This window comes from Narcine bancroftii, chromosome 1 (genome assembly GCF_036971445.1).
Source record: "Narcine bancroftii isolate sNarBan1 chromosome 1, sNarBan1.hap1, whole genome shotgun sequence".
Lineage (NCBI taxonomy): Eukaryota > Metazoa > Chordata > Chondrichthyes > Torpediniformes > Narcinidae > Narcine > Narcine bancroftii.
Window position 1 is genome coordinate 144,434,582 of NC_091469.1, and position 22,001 is coordinate 144,456,582.

At 46.3% G+C, this 22,001-nt stretch overlaps 2 protein-coding genes across 12 annotated transcripts in view; one reads left to right on the plus strand and one right to left on the minus strand.

The window, feature by feature from the left end:
• The window catches only part of cep44 (centrosomal protein 44), an 81,410-nt gene extending 69,377 nt beyond the window's left edge, over window positions 1–12,033 (minus strand). For 2 of the 5 annotated variants that reach the window (XM_069941049.1, XM_069941042.1), the window contains exon 1: window positions 1,794–2,194. In XM_069941049.1, the coding sequence (XP_069797150.1) occupies window positions 1,794–1,822 (29 nt within the window). In that variant the 5' untranslated portion in view covers window positions 1,823–2,194. Of the gene's footprint in view, window positions 1–1,793; window positions 2,196–11,633 lie in introns of those variants that run through there. The other 3 variants (XM_069941033.1, XM_069941012.1, XM_069941022.1) reach the window with 3 other exon arrangements.
• A 53-nt stretch (window positions 12,034–12,086) lies between these two features.
• The window catches only part of fbxo8 (F-box protein 8), a 166,461-nt gene continuing 156,546 nt past the window's right edge, over window positions 12,087–22,001 (plus strand). For 2 of the 7 annotated variants that reach the window (XM_069941063.1, XM_069941071.1), the window contains exons 1-2: window positions 12,091–12,240; window positions 17,623–17,687. In XM_069941063.1, coding sequence (XP_069797164.1) covers window positions 17,681–17,687 — 7 coding nt within the window. In that variant the 5' untranslated portion in view covers window positions 12,091–12,240; window positions 17,623–17,680. Of the gene's footprint in view, window positions 12,241–17,622; window positions 17,688–20,795; window positions 20,899–22,001 lie in introns of those variants that run through there. The other 5 variants (XM_069941122.1, XM_069941107.1, XM_069941069.1 and 2 more) reach the window with 4 other exon arrangements.

The following is a 22,001-nucleotide window of genomic DNA, read 5'->3' on the forward strand; positions in this document are numbered from 1 at the left end:
GGGATGGAATACTTGGAGGGGACAGGGTGATGATGATGGCATCACGAAGGTCCTGACAGGGTTAGAGGTTTGAGGTAAATATCGGTGAGAAGCTTGTCTCCCAAGATGAAGACAGAAAAATTAGAAAAGGGAGAGTGCTATTGAAAATGGACCATGCGAGTTTGAGATCAGAGTGGAAGTTGGCTATGAAGTGAATGAAGTTGACAAGCTCATTGTCGTGCATGAGGCAGCTCAAATGTAGTTGTCTATTTAGCAGAGGAAAAGTTGAGGGGTCTTGCCTACGTAGGCTCAAGATATGAATTGCTCCACAAAGCCCACAAACAGTCAGGCATCGCTTGAACCCGTGTGGGTACCCACAGCTACTCCTTTAATTTGGAGGAAGTGAGAAGAATCAAAGGAGAAGGTATTTAAAGTGAGGACATGTTCTGCCAGGTGGAGGAGGGTGGTGATGGTGGTGGTGGAGGGTGACTGCTTGGGTCTTTGGTCCAGGAAGAAGTGAAGTGCTTTCAGTTCTTCTATGTGGGGGATGGAGGTGGAAAGGGATTGGACATCGATAGCGAAGATGAGGTGGTTCAGGAAATCTGATGTCTTTGAGGAGATGCGGATGTAGGCAGGGAGTGATTGGACCAGAGGAGAGAAGTTAAGAGACAAGGTAAGATGAAACTAGTTCAGTGGGGCAAGAGGAGGCAGAAACAATGAGTCTACACAAATGGTTGGGTAGAAGGTAGAAACGGGCAGTACAGGGGTGGAAGAGAATAAGGTTGGCGGCTGCAGGAAAAGAACACAAAATGCTGAGAAGCTCAGCAGGTCAAACAGCGTCCTTTATTTAGCAAAGGTAAAAATACATGACTGACATTTTTTAAAAACTCAAAAGGCAGGAAAAGTTAACACTGCTAACAGCTCTTCATGACTGATGCAGACGTGCCCCGTGCTATATTTAGTTATCATCATCTCCTCCTGCTATCCAGCTCCACAGTAAATACATTCACAAAATATCGCTTCAGATTTTTGTCATTGCCTCTTCTCCAACACACATGAACCCATCCTGATCCTTTGTGACCCTTTTGTTCTTAATGTACAGAAAATCCTTGTGGATTCTCCCTTAGACTGCAAGAACCAGAATTTATTGTCACGAAAAAGTCACAAAATTTGTCATTTTGCAGCAGCGTAACGGTGCAAACGTTCACATAAAACACCTCACCAAAATAAATTAAAAACAAAAAGTCAACGTAAGACAGCATCTTTGGTTCATCTACATCACAGAAAACAGGCCATTTAGCCCTTCTAGTCTATGCCGACCATTATTCCGCTAGCCCCATTGACTTGCTCCATTTCCATAACCCTCCAGACCTATCCCATTCATTTATCTATCCAATTTATTCTGAAAACTTGTGATCGAGCCCACATTCACTACATCAGATGGCAGCTCATTCCACACTCCCATTACTACCTTTTTTTTTAAAGATTTTATTTAAAAATTTTTGATCATACATGCAGTCAAGTTCAAAATTTTAACAAATTCTGTTTGGTGCTTGGATCATTTCAGTTTAGATTTTATCCCTATAATATTCCCCAGTAAAAATAATTCTGGATTTTGTGGACATTGAATTCCTGTAATCTGCTCTAAGAAATTTCCTAAATCTACCCAAAAAAGGTTTCACTTTAGAACATAACCATGTCCACATTTAAAACATCAGTCTGATAGGTCTGATTTTAATTTGTTTAATTTCTGTGGCGTGAGAGATAACTGATGCAAAAAAAATTATATTGTACTAATACCTTACATTACTAACCTGACATAATTCAGACCAGTTTTGCTCATCCATTCTTACATACAAGTCTGATTCTCATCTCTGCCTGGACATGAACCGCCCGTTTGGAGGAGGAGTTTCCCATTTGAAGAGATACATTTGCTGAAGTAATTCTTTGTGTTTCCCTTTTGAATCAGTCTCCACATCACTACAGTTTGGTAAAAACATTGTTGGGCCCAGTTTGTCCCTTAAATACTCTCTTATTTGAAAGTCTCTCTAGTATTTGCCAAAGCCCTTTCCTGCTCACGGTGTCGAAGGCTTTGGTGAGGTCAACAAAGGTGATGTAGAGTCCTTTGTTTTGTTCTCTGCACTTTTCTTGGAGCTGTCTGAGGGCTAAGGCCATGTCAGTAGTTCCTCTGTTTGCGCGAAAGCCGCACTGTGATTCTGGGAGAACATTCTCGGCGACACTAGGTATTATTGTATTTAGGAGAATCCTAGCGAAGATTTTGCCTGCAATGGAGAGCACCGTGATTCCCCTGTAGTTTGAGCAGTCTGATTTCTCGCCTTTGTTTTTGTACAGGGTGATGATGATGGCATCACGAAGGTCCTGAGGCAGCTTTCCTTGGTCCCAGCAGAGCTTGAAAAACTCATGCAGTTTGGCATGCAGAGTTTTGCCGCCAGCCTTCCAGACCTCTGGGGGGGGATTCCATCCATACCTGCTGCTTTGCCAGTTTTCAGTTGTTCAATTGCCTTATATGCTTCTTCCCGGGTGAGGACCTCATCCAGCTCTAGCCTTAGGTGCTGTTGAGGGAGCTGGAGCAGGGCAGAATCTTGGACTGAGCGGTTGGCACTGAAAAGAGATTGGGAGTGTTCTGACCATCGATTGAGGATGGAGATCTTGTCGCTGAGGAGGACTTTGCCGTCTGAGCTGCGCAGCGGGCTTTGGACTTGGGGTGAGGGGCCGTACACAGCCTTTAGAGCCTCGTAAAAACCCCTGAAGTCGCCAATGTCCGCGCTGAGCTGGGTTCGTTTGGCGAGTCTAGTCCACCACTCATTTTGGATCTCCCGGAGTTTGCGCTGAAGATGGCCGCATGCGCGACAGAAGGCTTGTTTCTTCTCTGGCCAGGACAGCTTTGTAAGGTGAGCCTGGTGGGCAGCTCGCTTCTTTGCCAGCAGCTCCTGGATTTCCTGGCTGTTTTCATCGAACCAGTCCTTGTTTTTCCTGGAGAAGAATCCCAGTACCTCTTCAGTGGATTGCAGTATGATAGTCTTCAGCTGATCCCAGAGGGTTTCAGGGGACGAGTCCGAGAGGCGGATTGCATCCTCGAGCTTTGCTTCGAGGATTGCCTGGAAGTTTCCTCTCACTTCGTCTGACTTTTCCTCAACATGGTTATCCATCTGCATGAAAACCAACAAGGTCGGGTCAGATACAGCAATGAGTTCTCTGAACCCTTCTCCATTAACAATGGCGTGAAGCAAGGCTGCGTTCTCGCACCAACCCTCTTTTCAATCTTCTTCAGCATGATGCTGAACCAAGCCATGAAAGACCTCAACAATGAAGAGGTACAAGGACTGCCTAAAGAAATCTCTTGGTGCCTGCCATATTGACCACCGCCAGTGGGCTGATATCGCCTCAAACCATGCATCTTGGCGCCTCACAGTTCGGCGGGCAGCAACCTCCTTTGAAGAAGACCGCAGAGCCCACCTCACTGACAAAAGACAAAGGAGGAAAAACCCAACACCCAACCCCAACCAACAAATTTTCTGCTCCAACCGTGTCTGCCTGTCCCGCATCGGACTTGTCAGCCACAAACGAGCCTGCAGCTGACGTGGACATTTACCCCCTCCAAAAATCTTCGTCCGCGAAGCCAAGCCAAAGATTTGAAAGTCACAAAAAATTGTATTATTAAGAATTCCATACTTTATTTTTAACTGCTCAAATGACATCAGTTGTCCCCTCACAACAATTTTCAATGCATCTGATCCCTTTATGAGACCATATCTGAAAAATTTGGTTACCCATTATTCAGGGTATAAGTCTGCTAGGAGTCAACGCGGTTTTGTGAGATCGGTCCCATCTTGTCCAATATCATTATTTTATACCTAGTATTAATTAAATGTTTTAGCAAAGGGGTTTCTTTACTCCTCCTTTAAGTGAAGAACTTTCCCCATATGTTCTCACTAAACCTTTCCCCATTCAGTTTAAAACTATGACCTCTTGTATATTATCTTGCCCAATCTAAGCTGGAAAAAGCCAACTCACATCCACTCTGTCTCTTCCACTCATAATCTTGTTTCCCTCGATCAAATCTCCTCATCCTTCTTTGCTCCAAGGAATAAGGTGCTAATCGGTTTAATCACTCTCTAAAACTCAACTCCTGAAGACCCGACAACATCCTGGTAAATCTTCTCTGCACTTTTTCAATGTTATTGACATCTTTCCTGTACTTAGGCGACCAGAACTTCACATAATATTTCAAATTTGGCCTCACCAATGTCGAAAACAACATCAACATAACATCCTAACTCCAATACTTGATACTTTGATTTATAAAGGCTAAGATGCCAAAAGCTTTCTTTACAAACCTGTCTACCTGCAACACCACCTTCAGGGAACAATGTATCTGTATTCCCAGATCTCTTTGCTCCTCCACGCTCCTCAATGTCCTGCCATTTACTGTGCATGCCCTACTTTGGTTTCCCCTTCCAAAATGCAACACCTCTCACTTGTCTGCATTAAACTCCATCTCCCATTTTTTTTCCACATTCTCCTAGTTGGTGCAGATCCCTCTGTCCACACCTCCTATCTTTGTGTCATCCAATTTACCACATTATCACCCAAATCATTGATATAGACAACAAATAACAATGGTCCCAATGCGGATCCCTGAAGAACACCATTAGTCACAGGCCTCCAGTCAGAGAAGCAACCATCCACAACCACTCTCTGTTTTCTCCCACATTGCCAATTTCGAACCCAGTTTACAACCTCTCCATGGATACCTAGTATCTTAACCTTCTGAACTAACCTCACATGTGGAACCTTGTTTAAGGCTTGACGGAAGTCCACATAGACAACATCCACAACCTTTCCTTCATCTACCTTCTTGGTAACCTCCTCGAACAACTCTACAAGATTCATGAAACACGACCTACCGGGCACAAAGTCACGCTGACTGTCCTTAATCTCCCCATAGCTGTCCAAATACCTATATATCCTATCTCTGAGAACTCCTTCCAATAATTTACCTACTACTGACGTCAAGCTCACTGGCCTATAATTACCTGGTTTATTTTTGGAGCCTTTTTTTTAAAAAAAAAACGACAACATGAGCTACCTTCTAATCCCCTGGCACCTCACCTGTGGCTAAGAACATTTTGAATTTATCTGCCAGGAACCTTGCAATTTCTATACGAGACTCCCTCAAGGTCCGAGGGAATAACACATCCAGCCCGGGGAATTTATCTACCTTTTTTCGCTGATGGCAATGAGGAAGAAGCTGTCTTTGTGCCGCTGAGTACTCATTTTTAGGCTCCTGTACCTCCCCCCCACCCCCCCCCCAATGGTAGCAGAGTAAAGAAGTCATGGCCTGGGTGGTGGGGAGCCTTGAGGGGCTGCTTTCTTGGAACATCACCTCTTATAGATGTCCTCAATGGAGTGAAGTCTGGTGCCCATGATGTTGCATGCTGAGTTAACAACCCTCTGGAGTTTTTTCTTGTCCTGAGCATTGTCACCCTCGTACCAAACAGTGATGAAGCAGCCACAATATTCTCCATGGTATGCCGATTGAAGTTTTCATGAGTATCCAGTGACATACAAAATCTGCTCAAACATCTCACAAAGTAGAGCTGCTCTTGAGCTTTCTTCATGATTACATCAACATGGAGGCTCCAAGACAGATCCTCGAAGATGTTGACACCCAGGAATTTGAATTTCTTCACCCTCTCCACTACTGAGCCCTCAATGAGGACTGGATCACGTTCTCCACATTCATCCTCTTGGTTTTTCTAATGTTGAGTGCCTGGTTGTTGATGTGACATCATTCAATGAGCTGATCTATCTCCCTCCTGTATGCTTCCTCATTGCCATTTCTGATTCTGCCAACAACCATGGTGTCATTGGTAAATTTATAGGTTGCATTGGAATTGTGCCAGGCCACACTGTCATGGGTGTATTATGAGTAGAGCAGTGGGCTATGCATGATCCTTGAGGTACACCTGTGTGGATAGTCAATGAGGAGGAGACGTTTCCAATTCGTACTGACTGGTCTTCCAATGAGGAAGTCAAGGATCCATTTGCAGAAGGAGGTGCAGATGCCCAGAGTTTGGAGCTTCTTGACCAGCAGTGGGGGAATTATGGTATTTAAGACTGACCTGCAGTCTATGAAGAGAAGCCATATCAATGTTTGCTAAAGTCATGGGAAAACTTCTTTTAGCCCTCCTTATTTCCCTCTTCATTTTGCTCCAACATTCTGTATATTCCTCAGAGATTTTCTCAAAGATATCAATCTGATTTATGCCTACTTTTTCATTCTGATTGGTGGCACTATATCTCTTGTGAATCAGGACCTCCTTTGTCTTGCCAGTCCTGCTCTTTACCCTACTTGGAACATTTTTGTCCTGGACCTCCCTTAAATGCCTCCCATTTGGCAGGAGTGCTTTTACCCTCTAATATTTGCTTCCATTCAACAATTGCTAACTCCTGCCTAATCAAATCAAAACTATCTTTACGCTAATACAATTGTGGTCACTGGTCCCAAAGCGTTCTTCTATTGATATCAGCTTCATTTCCCAGTACAAGATCCAATATGGCTGCTTCCCAAATATGGCCTATTTATATATTGCTATGGGGAGTTCTCCAGGACACATTTATCAATGTTCACCCCATCCAATGCCCTAATATTTTGACATTCATACTGTTAAAGGAGTTGAGGTAAATGAGTAATTTTCATTTTAGTAATTAGTAATTCATGAGGTGCAAGCCACGGTGATTAATACTGGGCCCTCGGCTATTTACAATTTTGTTTGATGACTTGGATGAAGTTCATTGACGTTCAGGTTGCTGATACAATAAGAGCCTGAAAATGGAGATAGATACATTAATTGAATGGCAGATGAAGTTAAAGTTATCAGAAGGTGATGTTTTCCACTTTGAAAGGTAAAATGATAAACAACAAGAGGAAACAAAAAGTTAGCTTGAAAAGCATAGCAGGTAACCATTGTTAATGCAATTCTGATCTTTGTATCATTCTTTATTAATCTAAAACTTAATAAAAAGATTGAAAAAAGAAAGCAAGCACAGCAGTTAATTAGGAATGCTGACAGAACATTAACCTTTATTGCAAGAGATGCAGAGCATAAAAGTTTAGAAATTTTGAGGCACCTCTGCATGGTATTGGTGAAATTACACCTTTGAACAAAGTGTAAAGTTGGCCTGCTTATTAAGGAATGATTTACGTATATTGGACGCAGTACAGAGGTTCACTGATTGACTCCTGGATCGAGGCCATTGGTGTATGAAAAAAGGTTTTATCGTACACTCAATGACAGTTTTCACACCGCAGGCGAGTGGTGACCCTACTTTGTTCCAGTGAAATTTCTGGGAATTCAGGACCTCCTAGGGCCTTCAAGCCGTGTTCCAAATTCCCAGGAATTTGCTCTCCACAGCAATTTAGGGGGGCTGTGCCCCAACTGATGATGCGTTATGCACTCACAGGAGTAAGAGCAAGATCCCCACCTCCGTCCGTCGGTCGCTCCCTCCCTCCCTTCACCGTGCGTCACCACCCCTGTACTTTGGCACGTCGCAACAATGCAGGATGAATACCAACTGTTTTCCATTATCTCTCACACAGCTAGAACCACTCTGGAAAATCCAGCTATGTGAGGGATTATGGTTAATGAGAACGGCCATTCATCCCGCATTGTGCCGCCATCGCAACGTGCTGATGTCACAAGGCTTCCCCAGCTTGGCTATTTGCCTTTTCACACTGCAGGGAGAAGGCAGTCTGGTAAATTTCCCGGGGCAGTAGCCCTTCCTATGAGGTTAGGGCACTCGCCCATTTAAAATTCCTGGGATGACCTTATCACACTGCAGATTCACAGGAGGTTTCCTGGGAAATCTTCATTTCACACTCCAGAGTGAAAAGGCCTACTGTAGGATAAAAAAATGAGAAGCGATCTTATTTAACACTAATGATTCTGAGGGAACTTGACAAGTCAGGTGCCTTGGGAATATTTCATCTAGTGAGGATATCTGGAATTTTTCTGTTATTTTTTCCAGAATACCGAGTCACCTATTTCAGATGGAGGTAAACAGGAAATTCTCCTGAGTCATGGCTCATTTAAAACCTCTCCCCTGTGATCTACATATTGAATGTATTTGAAGCATAGGTTGGCCAACATTTCAACTGCAAGAGTTATGGGGATAAAGAGCAGGAAAATGGTGTTGATGCCAACCCTGGATGTGCATGATGTTACTGAAAGGAACATCCTTATGAGACTAACGAGCCTCCTCCCTTTCTTGTACTCTCACAACGAGCATTTGAATTGTCAAGGAACAAAAGGCAACAAACCAAATGTTGGTTAATAGGATCAGTAGAGATGGGTTTTTAATGGTCAGTATTGACTTGGCACTTCAAAGGGCCTAAAGTTAAAAAGGAAAGTCTGCAAGAAGCTGTGATTGTAGTGCAATACACAAAAATGATGGAGAATCTCAGCAAGTCATGCAGTGTTAATAGGAAGCAAAAGATAGAACCAACATTTCAGACCTGAGCCCTGCTTCAAGATCAAGTTCAAAATGCCTGTCTCAGTTAAGAATATAATTTGATGAAGACTGCATTGGTTAAAAAGGGGGTTGGAGGGGAAGAGTCCAGACCAGAGGAAGGAAGAACAGTTTGTGAAAGAGGCACGAGAGATGATGATCAGGAAGTTGTAACTCGCAGATGGCACCTGACAGCGGCAACTCTTGCCGTGCAGCTGCATAAGGAATCATCACATATTCCCGTTCAGAACTATTTCAACTCAAACGCACAGAAACCAACTTATCAGGAAGAATTCAACGGTACCAATAAGAATCCCTGCAAAAGCTGACAACCTTGCGATATCCATCTGAGGCCAACATTCTTCAAGAGGGCGGACCCTCGCAAGGCATCAGACCCTGATGGCATTCCTGGCAGGATACTGAAAATCTGTGCCAAGTAGCCGGAGTTTTCATGGATATTTTCAATCTCTCAGTGCTGCAATTGGAGGTTCCCACTTGCTTCAAAGGGGCATGAATCATCTCAGTGACTGAGAAGAGTAGAGTGTGCTGCCTCACTGACTATCACCTAGTAGCACTCCCTACAGTGATGAAATGCTTTGAGTGGCTGGTGATGGCCAGAATTAACTCATATCCAAGATGCAGACCCAATGCAATTCACCCAACACCACAATCGCATCACACCACAGAAAATGCAATCTTACTGCCTCTCCACAGCCTTGGACATCAGCAACATGCACATCAGGCTATTTTTCATCGACGACATCTCGGCTTTCAACACCATCATATCCTCTATAATGGGTAACAAGCTCCAAATCCTGGGCCTCTGCATCCCTCTCTACAACTGGGCCTTTGACCTCCTCATTGGAAGACAACAGTACAATAGGAAAAAAAACGGGGTCTCGAGGATGCAAGCTTAGCCCACTGCTCTACTCACTCTACACCCACAAATATGTGGCAAAGCACAATTCTACAAGAGATGCTGTCTTAAGAAAGCAACCTCCATCCTCAAGGACTCTCACGACCCAAGCCATGCCCTCTTCACACTGCTAGCCTCAGGAAAGAGGTAGAAGAGCAGAAGCAGCACAAAGACAGCTCTTTCCCTTGGCCATCAGATTTCTCAATAGAAAATGAACCACAGATAACTCTCTTTCTCTTCTTTTTGCACTAATTTATTTATTTTAAAATGTAACTTGCAGCAATATTTGCACTTTAATGCTACTGTAAACAATGAGTTTCAAGATTATATTCATGACAATAAATTCAGAATCTGATTCGGATCAGAGCAGAATCTAAAATACAGAGAAAGCTGATAATACTCAGCAAACTGTGTGCCTGTAGCAGATAAGAATTTTGGTCCATCTGTACGCAGTACTTATGGATATGACAATAAACTCACATCACCATTCGTATTATTGAAGCATTGAGGTGAGCACTTGAATCGCAAAACCAACCAAGGAAGGTCGAGAACCATGTAGGTAATGGGATTGTGGATTGATAATTGATGGGTAGCATTGTCAAGGCCTATCTGTATTGGCAGGGAGAGAACAAATCAGTAAAAACACATAGAAATGCTGGAGCAACTCAGCCAGTCTCTCGGTGTCCACAGGAGGTAAAAATATAATACCTATGCTTCGGGCCTGAGCCCTTCTTCAAGGAAGAAGCGAAGAACAGGAAGGTGTCAGAATAAAGACTGAAGACTGGTAGGGGGAGGAGTCCAGACCAACAAATGGTGTTAATTGGACATAAAAGGAGAGGTGAGAAAGGAGACAGAGGGAAAAGGGTAGAGAGAGAGAAAAGGAGAGCGCTGGGGAAAAGGCAACAGAGGGAAGAAGAGGCAGGGTGGGGGGGGTAACAAAAACTGGAGAAGTTAATGTTATTGGGTAGTATGGTTTGTGCAGCGGTTAGCACAACACCTTTACAGAGAGCGATTGCGTGGGTTTTCCCTGGAGGCTCCAGTTTCCTCCTGATGTTCAAAATATACTGGGGGAAAAGGTTAATTGGGTGCAAATTAGACAGCATGGACCCGTGGACCAAAATGGCCTGTTACCGTGCTATATATTTTTTCAAAAATTAAAATGCCACCTGGTTCGAGGGTGGCCAGACAGAATATATAGTATTGTTCCTCCAACTTGAGGGTGATCTCAGTCTAGCCGTGCATTAGGACCACAGAGAGACCTGTTCGCAAGGAGGAATGGGACAGGGAATTGAAACGGGTGGAAACTGGGAGATCCACACTATTGCTGCGGAGAGAGCCAAGGTGCTCAACAAAGTGATCTCCCAGTCTATGTGTCCAGTCTGTCGGATGCTGAGCAGACCACAAAGGGAGCATCAGATGCAGTCATGACCCCAGCCAATTCACAAGTGAAGCGTTGCTTCGCCCGGAAGGACTGTTTGGAAGAGAGGGACTGTGGGCGCAAGGGCGGGTGAACAAAGTCAACCTGGTCAGAGCCCAGAAGGACTGTTTGGAAGAGAGGGACTGTGGGCACAAGGGCGGGTGAACAAAGTCAACCCGGTCAGAGCCCGGAAGGACTGTTTGGAAGAGAGGGACTGTGGGCGCAAGGGCGGGTGAACAAAGTCAACCCAGTCAGAGTTCCTGATCAGGACATGGTGCCCCAATCCATCGTCGAGACTGGGCACAGACACTTGGTGGAGCACCTCGGCTCTGCCCGCCGCAATGGCATGGATCTCCCAGGGGCCAATCCCCCCCCGCCCCCTTCGCTTGCCCACTGCCAGACTGCAAATTGGAGGAACAGCACCTCAGCTTCCATCTTGGCACCCACCCTGCGGGTGGCATTAACAGTGACCATGCCAGTTTCCAGGAAACTCCCACCCTTTCTTCTCCCCCCCCTCCCCCCCTCCCCTCCCCTCCCCCCCCCCTCCCCCCCCCCTCCCCCCCTCCCCTCCCCCCCTCCCCCCCTCCCCCTCCCCTCCTCCCCTCCCCTCCCCCCCCCCCCCCCTCCCCCCCCCCCTCCCCTCCCCCCCCCTCCCCTCCCCTCCCCCCCCTCCCCTCCCCTCCCCTCCCCCCCCCCTCCCCTCCCCACCCCTCCCCACCCCTCCCCCTCAGTGCCACCTCCCTCCCTTCTCCCTGGGTCTCTGTTCATTGAGCCCAGATTAACTCTCACCTCTCCTCTGAGCAACTTTTGTTGGTCTGGACTCCTCCCCAGGGCCAGCACTGGCCCTCATCAGCGATTTCCTGCACCCTGATGAAGGGCTCGGGCCTGAAACACTGGCAACGTCACGTATGGGCCCCGAGATCCTCCAGTGTTGCAGGGCGAGTTCCAACTCTAATCAGTGTCGGTGAACCAAACCATACAGACGGGGGGGGTCACGGGCACTTGGGGTGAGATGGAGGGAGAGCAGCGGCTGCTGGTCTGGGGGGGTCCCAAGGAAATTGGGGGCGCGTCCGTCCCGACCACGGGGAAACCGCCTCAATGGGGGCACGCCGCCCGACCCTGATTGGGCGCGAATCCGATGGGCGGGATCCAATCGGAGCGGGGAAGAGGTGCGTGGCGACGTTGGGCGGCCCCGCCCCTCGCGCCGCGGCTCGAATCCCATTGGTCGGTTCGCTCGCTCGCCAACGGTGCCCTTGCCGCTTCCCAGCCTGGGAGCGCGCGACCCGCCTGCGCGCGGGCCGAGGAGCGGTTTGGCTGCTCCGCGCGGGAGGGTCCGGCCGCCATGAAAAGCGGTCGCAGCGAGTGAGCCGGCTCTTGCCTTCACCATCAGTTCAAAGTACGAACCCTGTCGTTCTCCCTGCGGGTTGCACTCACTGATCGAATCTGCTGCTGTAAAATTTAAAAATAAGGATCCTGCCTCAAAGCACTTCAAATAAATGCAGAGAAGGCTGCTTAGATTAGATCAGATGAAGTAAAGAGGGATGAGGTGGGGAGGGTAAAGAGGGATGAGGTGGGGAGGGTAAAGAGGGATAAGTGGGGAGGGTAAAGAGGGATGAGGTGGGGAGGGTAAAGAGGGATGAGGTGGGGTAGGGTAAAGAGGGATGAGTGGGGTAGGGTAAAGAGGGATGAGGTGGGGTAGGGTAAAGTGGGATGAGGTGGGAAGGGTAAAGAGGGATGAGGTGGGGAGGGTAAAGAGGGATGAGGTGGGGAGGGTAAAGAGGGATGAGTGGGGTAGGGTAAAGAGGGATGAGGTGGGGAGGGTAAAGAGGGATGAGGTGGGGAGGGTAAAGAGGGATGAGGTGGGGAGGGTAAAGTGGGATGAGGTGGGGAGGGTAAAGAGGGATGAGGTGGGGAGGGTAAAGAGGGATGAGGTGGGGAGGGTAAAGAGGGATGAGTGGGGTAGGGTAAAGAGGGATGAGGTGGGGAGGGTAAAGAGGGATGAGGTGGGGAGGGTAAAGAGGGATGAGGTGGGGAGGGTAAAGAGGGATGAGGTGGGGAGGGTAAAGAGGGATGAGGTGGGGTGGGTAAAGAGGGATGAGATGGAGTAGGTATAGAGGGATGAGGTGGGGAGGGTAAAGAGGGATGAGGTGGGGAGGGTAAAGAGGGATGAGGTGGGGAGGGTAAAGAGGGATGAGGTGGGGAGGGTAAAGAGGGATGAGGTGGGGAGGGTAAAGAGGGATGAGTAAAGTGAGGTAGGGTAAAGTGAGATGAGGTATGGTGAGGTTGATTAAAGTGGGATGAGGTAAAGTGAGGTAGGGTAAAATGGCATTAGGTAAGGCAAGTTGAAGTAGGGTAAGGTGAGGTGGGGTAAGGTGAGGTAGGGTTAGGTGAGGAAGGGAAAGGTGAGGAAGGGTAAGGTGGAGAGCACAAAGGCAGATATTGTATTTTGTTTCTTGGAGAGTGGTTGCTGGTGACGGATTTATGATCCAGAAAGTTGCAGACGGAATGCAATAAAGCCATGCAGTCTTCCTAATGAAGCCACATTTCACTTATCAACCCGCGGGGGTCATCTACTGCATCTCGTGCTTCCATTCTGGTCTCCTCTACATAGAAATACTGGTCATAGACTGGGAGATCGCTTTGTTGAACACGTCGGCTCTGTCCGCAGCAATAGTGTGAATCTCCCAGTGGCCACCCATTTTCAATTCCCTGTCTTTTCAATTCCCTGTCCCATTCCCTTGCTGATGTATTTGTCCATGGTCTCATGCACTGCCAGACTGAGGCCACCCACAAATTGGAGGAACAACACCTCATATTCTGTCTCAGCACACTCCAACCTGATGACATTAACCGACTTCTCCGGTTTTCATTAACAACCCGCTCCCCCCCGTTGCCTTTCCCCCAGCGCTCTCTCTCTCTGTCTCCTCTCTCTCTCTCTCTCTCCTTTTTCTTCTGTCTCATGTCTTTCTGAGCAAAATCAATTCTCATCTTTCCTCTCATCATATCCATTTAACACCATTTGGCTGTTAGACTGGACTCCTCTCCCTGCGATTCTTCAGTCCCCTTAGTGTTTTTTTTTAACTTCTACTTCTGTCCTGGTAATATACCTTTACCTCCTATGGATGCTGTGAGTCTGGATGAGTTCCTCCAGTATTTCTCTGTGTTTTAGAACATGCTGAAAGAAGAGACAAAGATGTGTTGACAGGTGTTTTCTTTAGACATACAGCACAGTAACAAGTCATTTAGGCCCACATCCATGCTGCCAATTTACATCCAATTAACCTACAACCTCCGGTACGTTTTGAACAGTGAGAGGAAACCAGATTCCCCAGGGAAAGCCCACATTGACACGGGGAGAATGTACAAACTTCTTACAGACGGCACAGTATTTGAACCCCAGTCTTGATCATTGGCACTGCAAAGGTGTTGTGCTAACCCACATTCCCTCTCACCACAAACTAATGAATGCCATATCCACCACATATGCCACCTCCATGATGGTGTCTTCTTTCTTCTTTGGCTTGGCTTCGCGGACGAAGATTTATGGAGGGGGTAAAAAGTCCACGTCAGCTGCAGGTACGTTTGTGGCTGACAAGTCCGATGCGGGACAGGCAGACACGATTGCAGCGGTTGCAGGGGAATTTTGGTTGGTTGGGGTTGGGTGTTGGGTTTTTCCTCCTTTGCCTTTTGTCAGTGAGGTGGGCTCTGCGGTCTTCTTCAAAGGAGGTTGCTGCCCGCCAAACTGTGAGGCGCCAAGATGCACGGTTTGAGGCGTTATCAGCCCACTGGCGGTGGTCAATGTGGCAGGCACCAAGAGATTTCTTTAGGCAGTCCTTGTACCTTTTCTTTGGTGCACCTCTGTCACGGTGGCCAGTGGAGAGCTCGCCATATAACAGGATCTTGGGAAGGCGATGGTCCTCCATTCTGGAGACGTGACCCATCCAGCGCAGCTGGATCTTCAGCAGCGTGGACTCGATGCTGTCGACCACTGCCATCTCGAGTACTTCAACGTTAGGGGTGTAAGCGCTCCAATGGATGTTGAGGATGGAGCGGAGACAACGCTGGTGGAAGCGTTCTAGGAGCCGTAGGTGGTGCCGGTAGATGACCCATGATTCGGAGCCGAACAGGAGTGTGGGTATGACAACGGCTCTGTATACGCTTATCTTTGTGAGGTTTTTCAGTTGGTTGTTTTTCCAGACTCTTTTGTGTAGTCTTCCAAAGGCGCTATTTGCCTTGGCGAGTCTGTTGTCTATCTCATTGTCGATCCTTGCATCTGATGAAATGGTGCAGCCGAGATAGGTAAACTGGTTGACCGTTTTGAGTTTTGTGTGCCCGATGGAGATGTGGGGGGGCTGGTAGTCATGGTGGGGAGCTGGCTCCCCACCATGGTGTCTTACTGAAGGTAGAAAACAAATGGGACTTGCTTCCTCACCATCGAGTAACTCAAACCCTGCACCCTGCTGAAGCAGGGGTATACGTGCATCCTCCAATTCAGGATTCACGATGCCATCTCCTCACTGTTAGGGAAATCAAATGCAGATTGGGTGAACCCTTTCAAATAACACCTGCATTCAATTTGCAAGAGTGAACCTCGCCTTCCAAGTACTTTCGCTTTAATTCTTCATCTCTGGGCACAAGATCATGGAGCGCAGAATAGACCCTTTGGCCCAACTCATCCATGCTGACCAAGCTGGCATTCTGGGGTCGTCCCATAGGGCCAGCTGGTCCATATCATTTGAAGCCCTTCTCATCGATATATTTGTACTTTTGAATGTCAAACTTGTTCCTGCAGAAATTCCCCACATTCCCTCTCACCACAAACTAATGAATGCCATATCCACCACATATGCCATTCATTGCCTCTTGGCCTCCAACCCACCACAGATATTCTTCCCTCTGCTACTTAAAGCATGTTTAATTTCTAACTTTCCCTAATTGTAATGAAAGGTGGCCACACAAAACATTATATCTGTTTGTCTATGTAGCTGCTGCCTGCCTATTGAGAATTTCCACCATTTTCTGCTCAATTAAAGTTGTAGTTGAAGACACAGTTTCTAATACTGGAGTGATTCAATTTGGGAAGGAATAATAGCCCTGAATTGGTGGAATAATAGTGGTTCGAGTGTTGTAATTGTTTCAAAGGAGATGGCTAGAGATGAGCAAGAGATTGAAAACAAGGATGATCTTCCATGAGAAGTACCCATCCTCTTAATCGTCAAGGAACATAACACCAGGGAAACAGGCCCTTGCTTACCACTTGTCCATGCTTACCAAGTGTTCAAGAGCTAGTCTCATTTGCCTGCATTTCCCTCTAAACAATTCCCATCCATCCACCTATCTAAGTGACATTTGTTGTAATTGTACTCTATTGCTTCTGGCATCTTGTGTCAGACACCCACCACCCTCTATAACAAAAAAAAAGCCCTTCAACTCCTTTTTAAATCTTTCCACTCTCAGCTTAAATCTATACTCACTTGTTTTCAAATCCCCATCCTAGGGAAAAATTCTGTTATCATTCACATCCCCTCATGACTTGTACATGTCAATAAGGTCACACCTCAGCCTCCTATGTCCCAGGGAAGAAAGTCCCCACCTATCAAGTGTTATAACTTAAGCCTTCCAGTCTTGACAACATGCTTGTAAATCTCTTCTGCACCCTTTCCAACTAAATGACATCCTTCTTATAGCTAAGCAATCAGAATTGTGCGCAATAATCCTTTATGTGATTTGTAACATGACATCTCAAGTTCTGGTTGTTTTTTGTTCATACCTTAATGAAAGGCTCAAGCCCAAAACATTGGTTATGTATCTTTATTTTTGCTATATAAAGTACTCAGTTTGACCTGCTAAGTTTTTCCAGCTTTGTGTTTTTACTTTTATCTCAAATCCTCTAGTCGGTGTTGTGACTGAAGAGGGCAAGCATGTTAATTATCTTCTACCTGTGTCATAATTTTCAGGGGAACTACTGTATGTAGCTTTATGCAGTACACAAAAGTGTTTGAGAAACTCAGCAGGTCACACAGCATCTGTAGGAAGGAAACGGCAGTTGACATTTCAGTCCTGAAGCCTTCATCAAGAGTGTGTTGTTTATGGAGTTATATCTCTCGGTTTCTGTTCTACAACAATCTCCAGGGTATGGCCACTCAATAAGTGAGCCCTGCTCTGGTTTGACCTATCAAAATGAAACACCTCGCACTTGTTTGGGGTTAATCTGCCTTCTTTGACCTACTTTCCCAGTTGATTTACATCCTAATGTAATCTCATAGAGCCTTTTTCACTGTCCAATATGCCATCAATACTACTACCATTTATAAACTTACTGAGTTACTTACTAATTTTAACTACTTCCCATAGGAGCATGTTCCGCATTCCAGCCTCATTTTTCTTAAAGGTTTTTATTTCCCAGCTATGGAACCTCATCCATCTTCATCTCATATCCTCAATCCTTTAAAATCTGCAATCATTTTGCAGATTTCTATTATTTCCCTTTTTTAAGTAAGAAAAGTCTTTATATAAAAAGTTTTTCCTACCAGGTGCATCCTCACAGTTTGCTTTGTAATTTCTGTAAAATGCATTCTCTCAGTTCAAACTCTGGATGAAAATCAGTTTTGATGTTCACAGTTGGAACAAAATACCCTCTGACACAATTCGATAAAGCACACTCGGGAGTTCTGGTTGCTATCTATCCCCCAATTCAATTTCATAGAAGCACATTATTGCTGTTTGAGCTAACCCCTTGTGAACAAACTAACTGCAGTCTTTCCTATTTTTACAACAGTGATTTCACTTCTCAAAGGATTTCATTGATTGTGAAGACCTTTTAAAAGTTTGGGGTTATGAAAGGTAACTAACTAATGCCTTTATTTATTTTAACTTTACCATGCCTATATAGTACAGGTGTGAGTGGCTCATTGTGGGAATAAAAACTTTCATAATATCCAAAAAGAGTTGAAACATGAAAGTTTGCAGACGTGATTGCACTAAAAACACAAAAATGCTGGAGGAACTCAACAGGTCTCGAGGCGTCCATTGGAAGTAAAGATTTATTACCGGACCTGAGCCCTTCCTCAAAGTATAAGTAAAGAACAGACAGGCGTCTGCATGAAAAGAAGTGAAAAGGGAAGAATGGTGGTTGGTGGGGGGGGGGGGGGGGGGGCTAGAGGGAAAATAGACCAACAGACAGAAGGTCTCAATTGGATATAAGAGGAAAGGTGAGAATTGATACCATCTGGTGGAGGAAGATCAAAAGGAAGATGAGGTGTTGTTCCTCCAATTTGTGATAGTCTCAGTCTGGCAGCTCATGAAACCATAGACAGACATGTCAGCAAAGGAATGGGACAGGGAATTGAAATGGGTGGCCAATGGGAGATCCACGCTGTTGTGGTGGACAGAGTTGAATTGGTAAACAATCTGATCTCCCAGTCTTCTTCCAGTCTCTCCAATGTAGAGGAGACCACATCATACAATAGATGACCCCTGCAGATTCACAAGTGAAGTGTTGCTTCATTTGGAAGAACTGTTTAGGGCCCCATTTGGTGGTGAAGGAGGTGGTATGGGTGCAAGTAGAGTCTCTTCTGTGGTCACAGCAGTAGGTGCCAAGGGGACGATTTGAGGGGAGGGAAGACTGGATGAGGGAGTCATGGAGGGAGAAGTCCCTACAGAGGACAGAGACAAAGGAGACGGAAATAGGAGTCTGATGGTGGAAAGTAGGAGGAGGATATGAGAGGAGATCTTATAGAAACATATAGGATTATGAAGGGTATGGATAGGATAGATGAGGGTATGGATAGGATAGATGTAGGAAGGTTTTTTGAGCTGGCCGGGGAAACTAAAACGAGAGGACACAGTCTCAAGTTTCGGGGGAGTAGATTTCAGACAGAGATGAGGAAAAATAGTTTTTCCCAGAGAATAGTGAATGTTTGGAATTCTCTAACCAGGGAAGTGGTTGAGGCTGCCTCATTAAACATATTTAAAATTCGGTTAGATAAATTTTTACATGATAGAGGAATTAGGGGATATGGGGAGAAGGCAGGTAGGTGGAGTTAGGTCATAAATTAGATCAGCCATGATCGTATTGAATGGCGGAGCAGGCTCGATGGGCCATTTTTGGCCTACTCCTGTTCCTATTTCCTATGTTCCTATGTTGGACATGGAAGGGTGATAGGTGAGGACAAGGGGATTCCTGACCTTGTTCTATGTAGGAGAGGAGGGGGCTAGGACAAATGTGCAGGTAATGGAGAATATGCGGGTGAGAGCCAAGTTGATGGTGGGAGAGGGAAAACCATGTTGTTTGAAGAAGGAAGACTATTGACCATTTGAGTGTTCAGAGGGCTCAGAAATTAGTAAATGTAGTTCTGGCCTCCAACCCATTGTAGACATCAATGTGAGGCACTGCCTCAAGAAGGAGGCCAACATCATACAGGATCCCTCAACAACCTGGACACAACCTCTTCTCATTGTTACCATTGGTAGAAGGTACAGATGGCTGAAGATCTCCATCTTGAGATTCAAGAATATATTTTTTTACAACAGCTATCAGGTTCATGAACCTCCCCTTGTTACACTAATTAGAGACCACTTCAACATCAGAGAAGGACTGTCCGCACCATTGTAATGCCACATTTTCTCTTGCACAATGGTAACCTTAAAAGTAAGAATTTAGGTGACTATGTAAATTGTACAATGTGTTTGACAATAAACTCATACTCATAGAACACTACAGCACAGAAAAACAGGCCATTTGCCCCCTCTACACCATGCCAATCATCATCTCGCTACTCCCACTGACTTGCTCCCATTCCATAATCCTCCAAACCTCTCCCATCCATGTATCCATCCAATTTATTCTTAAGATCATGCCCACATTCTCATCAGATGGCAGCTCATCCCACTCTCCCATCACTCTCTGAGTGAAGAACTTGCCCTTAATGTACCCACTAAACCTTTCCCCTTTCAGCTTAAAACTCTGACCTCTTGTATTTATCTCCCCCAATATGTGGAAAAAGTCTACTCACATCCACTCTGTCTCTTCCACTCTGTAGCGTGACTGAGAGCACTCAACACCAGAGAGAGTATTCAGTAAGAATAGCACACATCATCTTTGGTCTGAACTGGGGTTTTGGCAGAGTTCCAGGGTTTATATCAGGATATGTGGGGGTGGAGTCAGGGGAGGAGCCAGTCCTTAGAATGTGATGTCAGTTCATTATATTCACTCCTTCCTTCAGAATGAAGCCTCTGGGTGAAACAGAGAACATAGAATAGTCAAAAAGAATTTACAAATTTAACCTGCCAGTAGGTATGGAGGTGCGGGCAGATTGCTGTAGTGTAGGTGGGCACTAGACTTCTTGATCCTCCTGTGATTCCGGGACCTCGGGTGTGGGTGACCCTTGGTGATTCCCAGGGAACTCTGAATAGATCCTGACTCCCTTGGGATGGTGGACCCTCAGTTCCGGCGGGTGCCAGGTACCAGATTGAGACAGTGTCCTCCCTGTCATCCAGTATGCAACGTAGGCGTAAGTGGGGTTGGCATGGAGTCGATGCATCTTCTCAACCAAGGGGTCGGTTTCACTCCTCACATGCTTTCGAAGCAGCACTGGTCCTGGTGCTGTAAGCCAATCCAGGGGGGTTGTCCCTGATGTTGACTCTCTCTCTAATGAAAACATCAGCACATGAGGAGTCACATTGGTCGCAGTGCAGAGTAGTGATCAAATGGAGTGAAGCGCCATGGATATAACATTTCGCCAGCGTGAGTCTGGAAGTCCTTTGGATCGGAGGGCCAATTTTATGGCCTTCCATATCGTAGCATTCTCTTTCTCAACTGTCCGTTCTCCTGGGGGTTATAGCTGGTCATCCTGCTGGATGCAATGCCCCTTACCAACAGGAAGTGATGTAGCTCCTTGCTCATAAATGATGAGCCTCGGTTGTTATGGATATAGCCGGGATACCAGAACAGGATGAAAATAGAGTTTAGGGCCTGAATGACGGACGGCATGGTCGGGTCCCGGCAGTGAATTACGCATGGGAAATGAGAATATTCATCAATGACTATGAAAAGGTACACTTTCCCGTTCGTGGAGGGGAGGGGTCCCTTGAAATCGACACTGAGTCTTTCAAAGGGCCCGAATGCCTTTATCAGGTGCACCTTGCTAGGGCAGAGGAAGTGCAGTTTGCACTCGGCACAGACCTGGCAGGGCCTGGTCATTTCCCTGACATCCTTAATTGAGTATGGTAAATTGCGTGCCTTGACAAAATGAGTGATGCAATTCGAGTGATGCCTGAGTGGCAGAGCTCATTGTGCAGTGACCGCAAATGGCAAGTGTGTGCAGAGGCACAGCTTCCTCTGGACAGGGCAGCTGGAGGCTCATTGAGGGAACCAAGTTAGTGGACTATATCATTGTTGTAGGTGGAGAGTTCGATCCTCCACCGAGCGATTTTATCATTTTCAATTTTTCCATGTTTTGTGTTGTTGAACATAAATTCCACTGATCGCTGGTCTGTGAGGACTGTCTCTGCATCTATAAAGCTCTCAATCGAGCCAGAGTCAATTAAATACTTCATTTCGTGCCCGTTAACACACCTTAATTGTGGAATTGTCAGTTGGTGTGGTATTTCCTGGTCCAACACCATCGCAGCCAGGACTCGGGAGATGCTGTTGTTCCCCTCGCTGGAGCCACTTCCCCCTTTCAGATCCTTGTGCAGCTAAGATGCGGGGACTGCGAGGCACAGCAAGATGGATGCCCTCCTCCTCCTCCTTCCATTGTAGATGGTGCTGATTTTGAAAACCGGCAGCATGGCGGAGACCACGATGCAGTAAGATAGCCGCCGTCCCTCCTTCTCTGATGAAGATAGTGCCAGTTCGGAACACGGCAGATGGCTGCTGAGGTTTCCCGCATCACTGCTCTCACCGCACAGCCTTGCAGGAAGCCCATGGCATACAACACTGGCATTGGGAGGCCATGGGTTTTAGTTTTGGGTTCACCTCAGTCAGCCTTTCGGGAATTGCGCACGCGTTGGACCTCTTAGCTCTCCCCCTTGCCCTGCAGCCCTTCACTCAGTGCACCTTCGTACCACAATCGGAGCAGATGGTGTCTTTAACATGACATCGAGTTCTTGGGTGCTGCTGCCGACCACAGAAGAAGCTTCCCTTAGCGCTGGAAG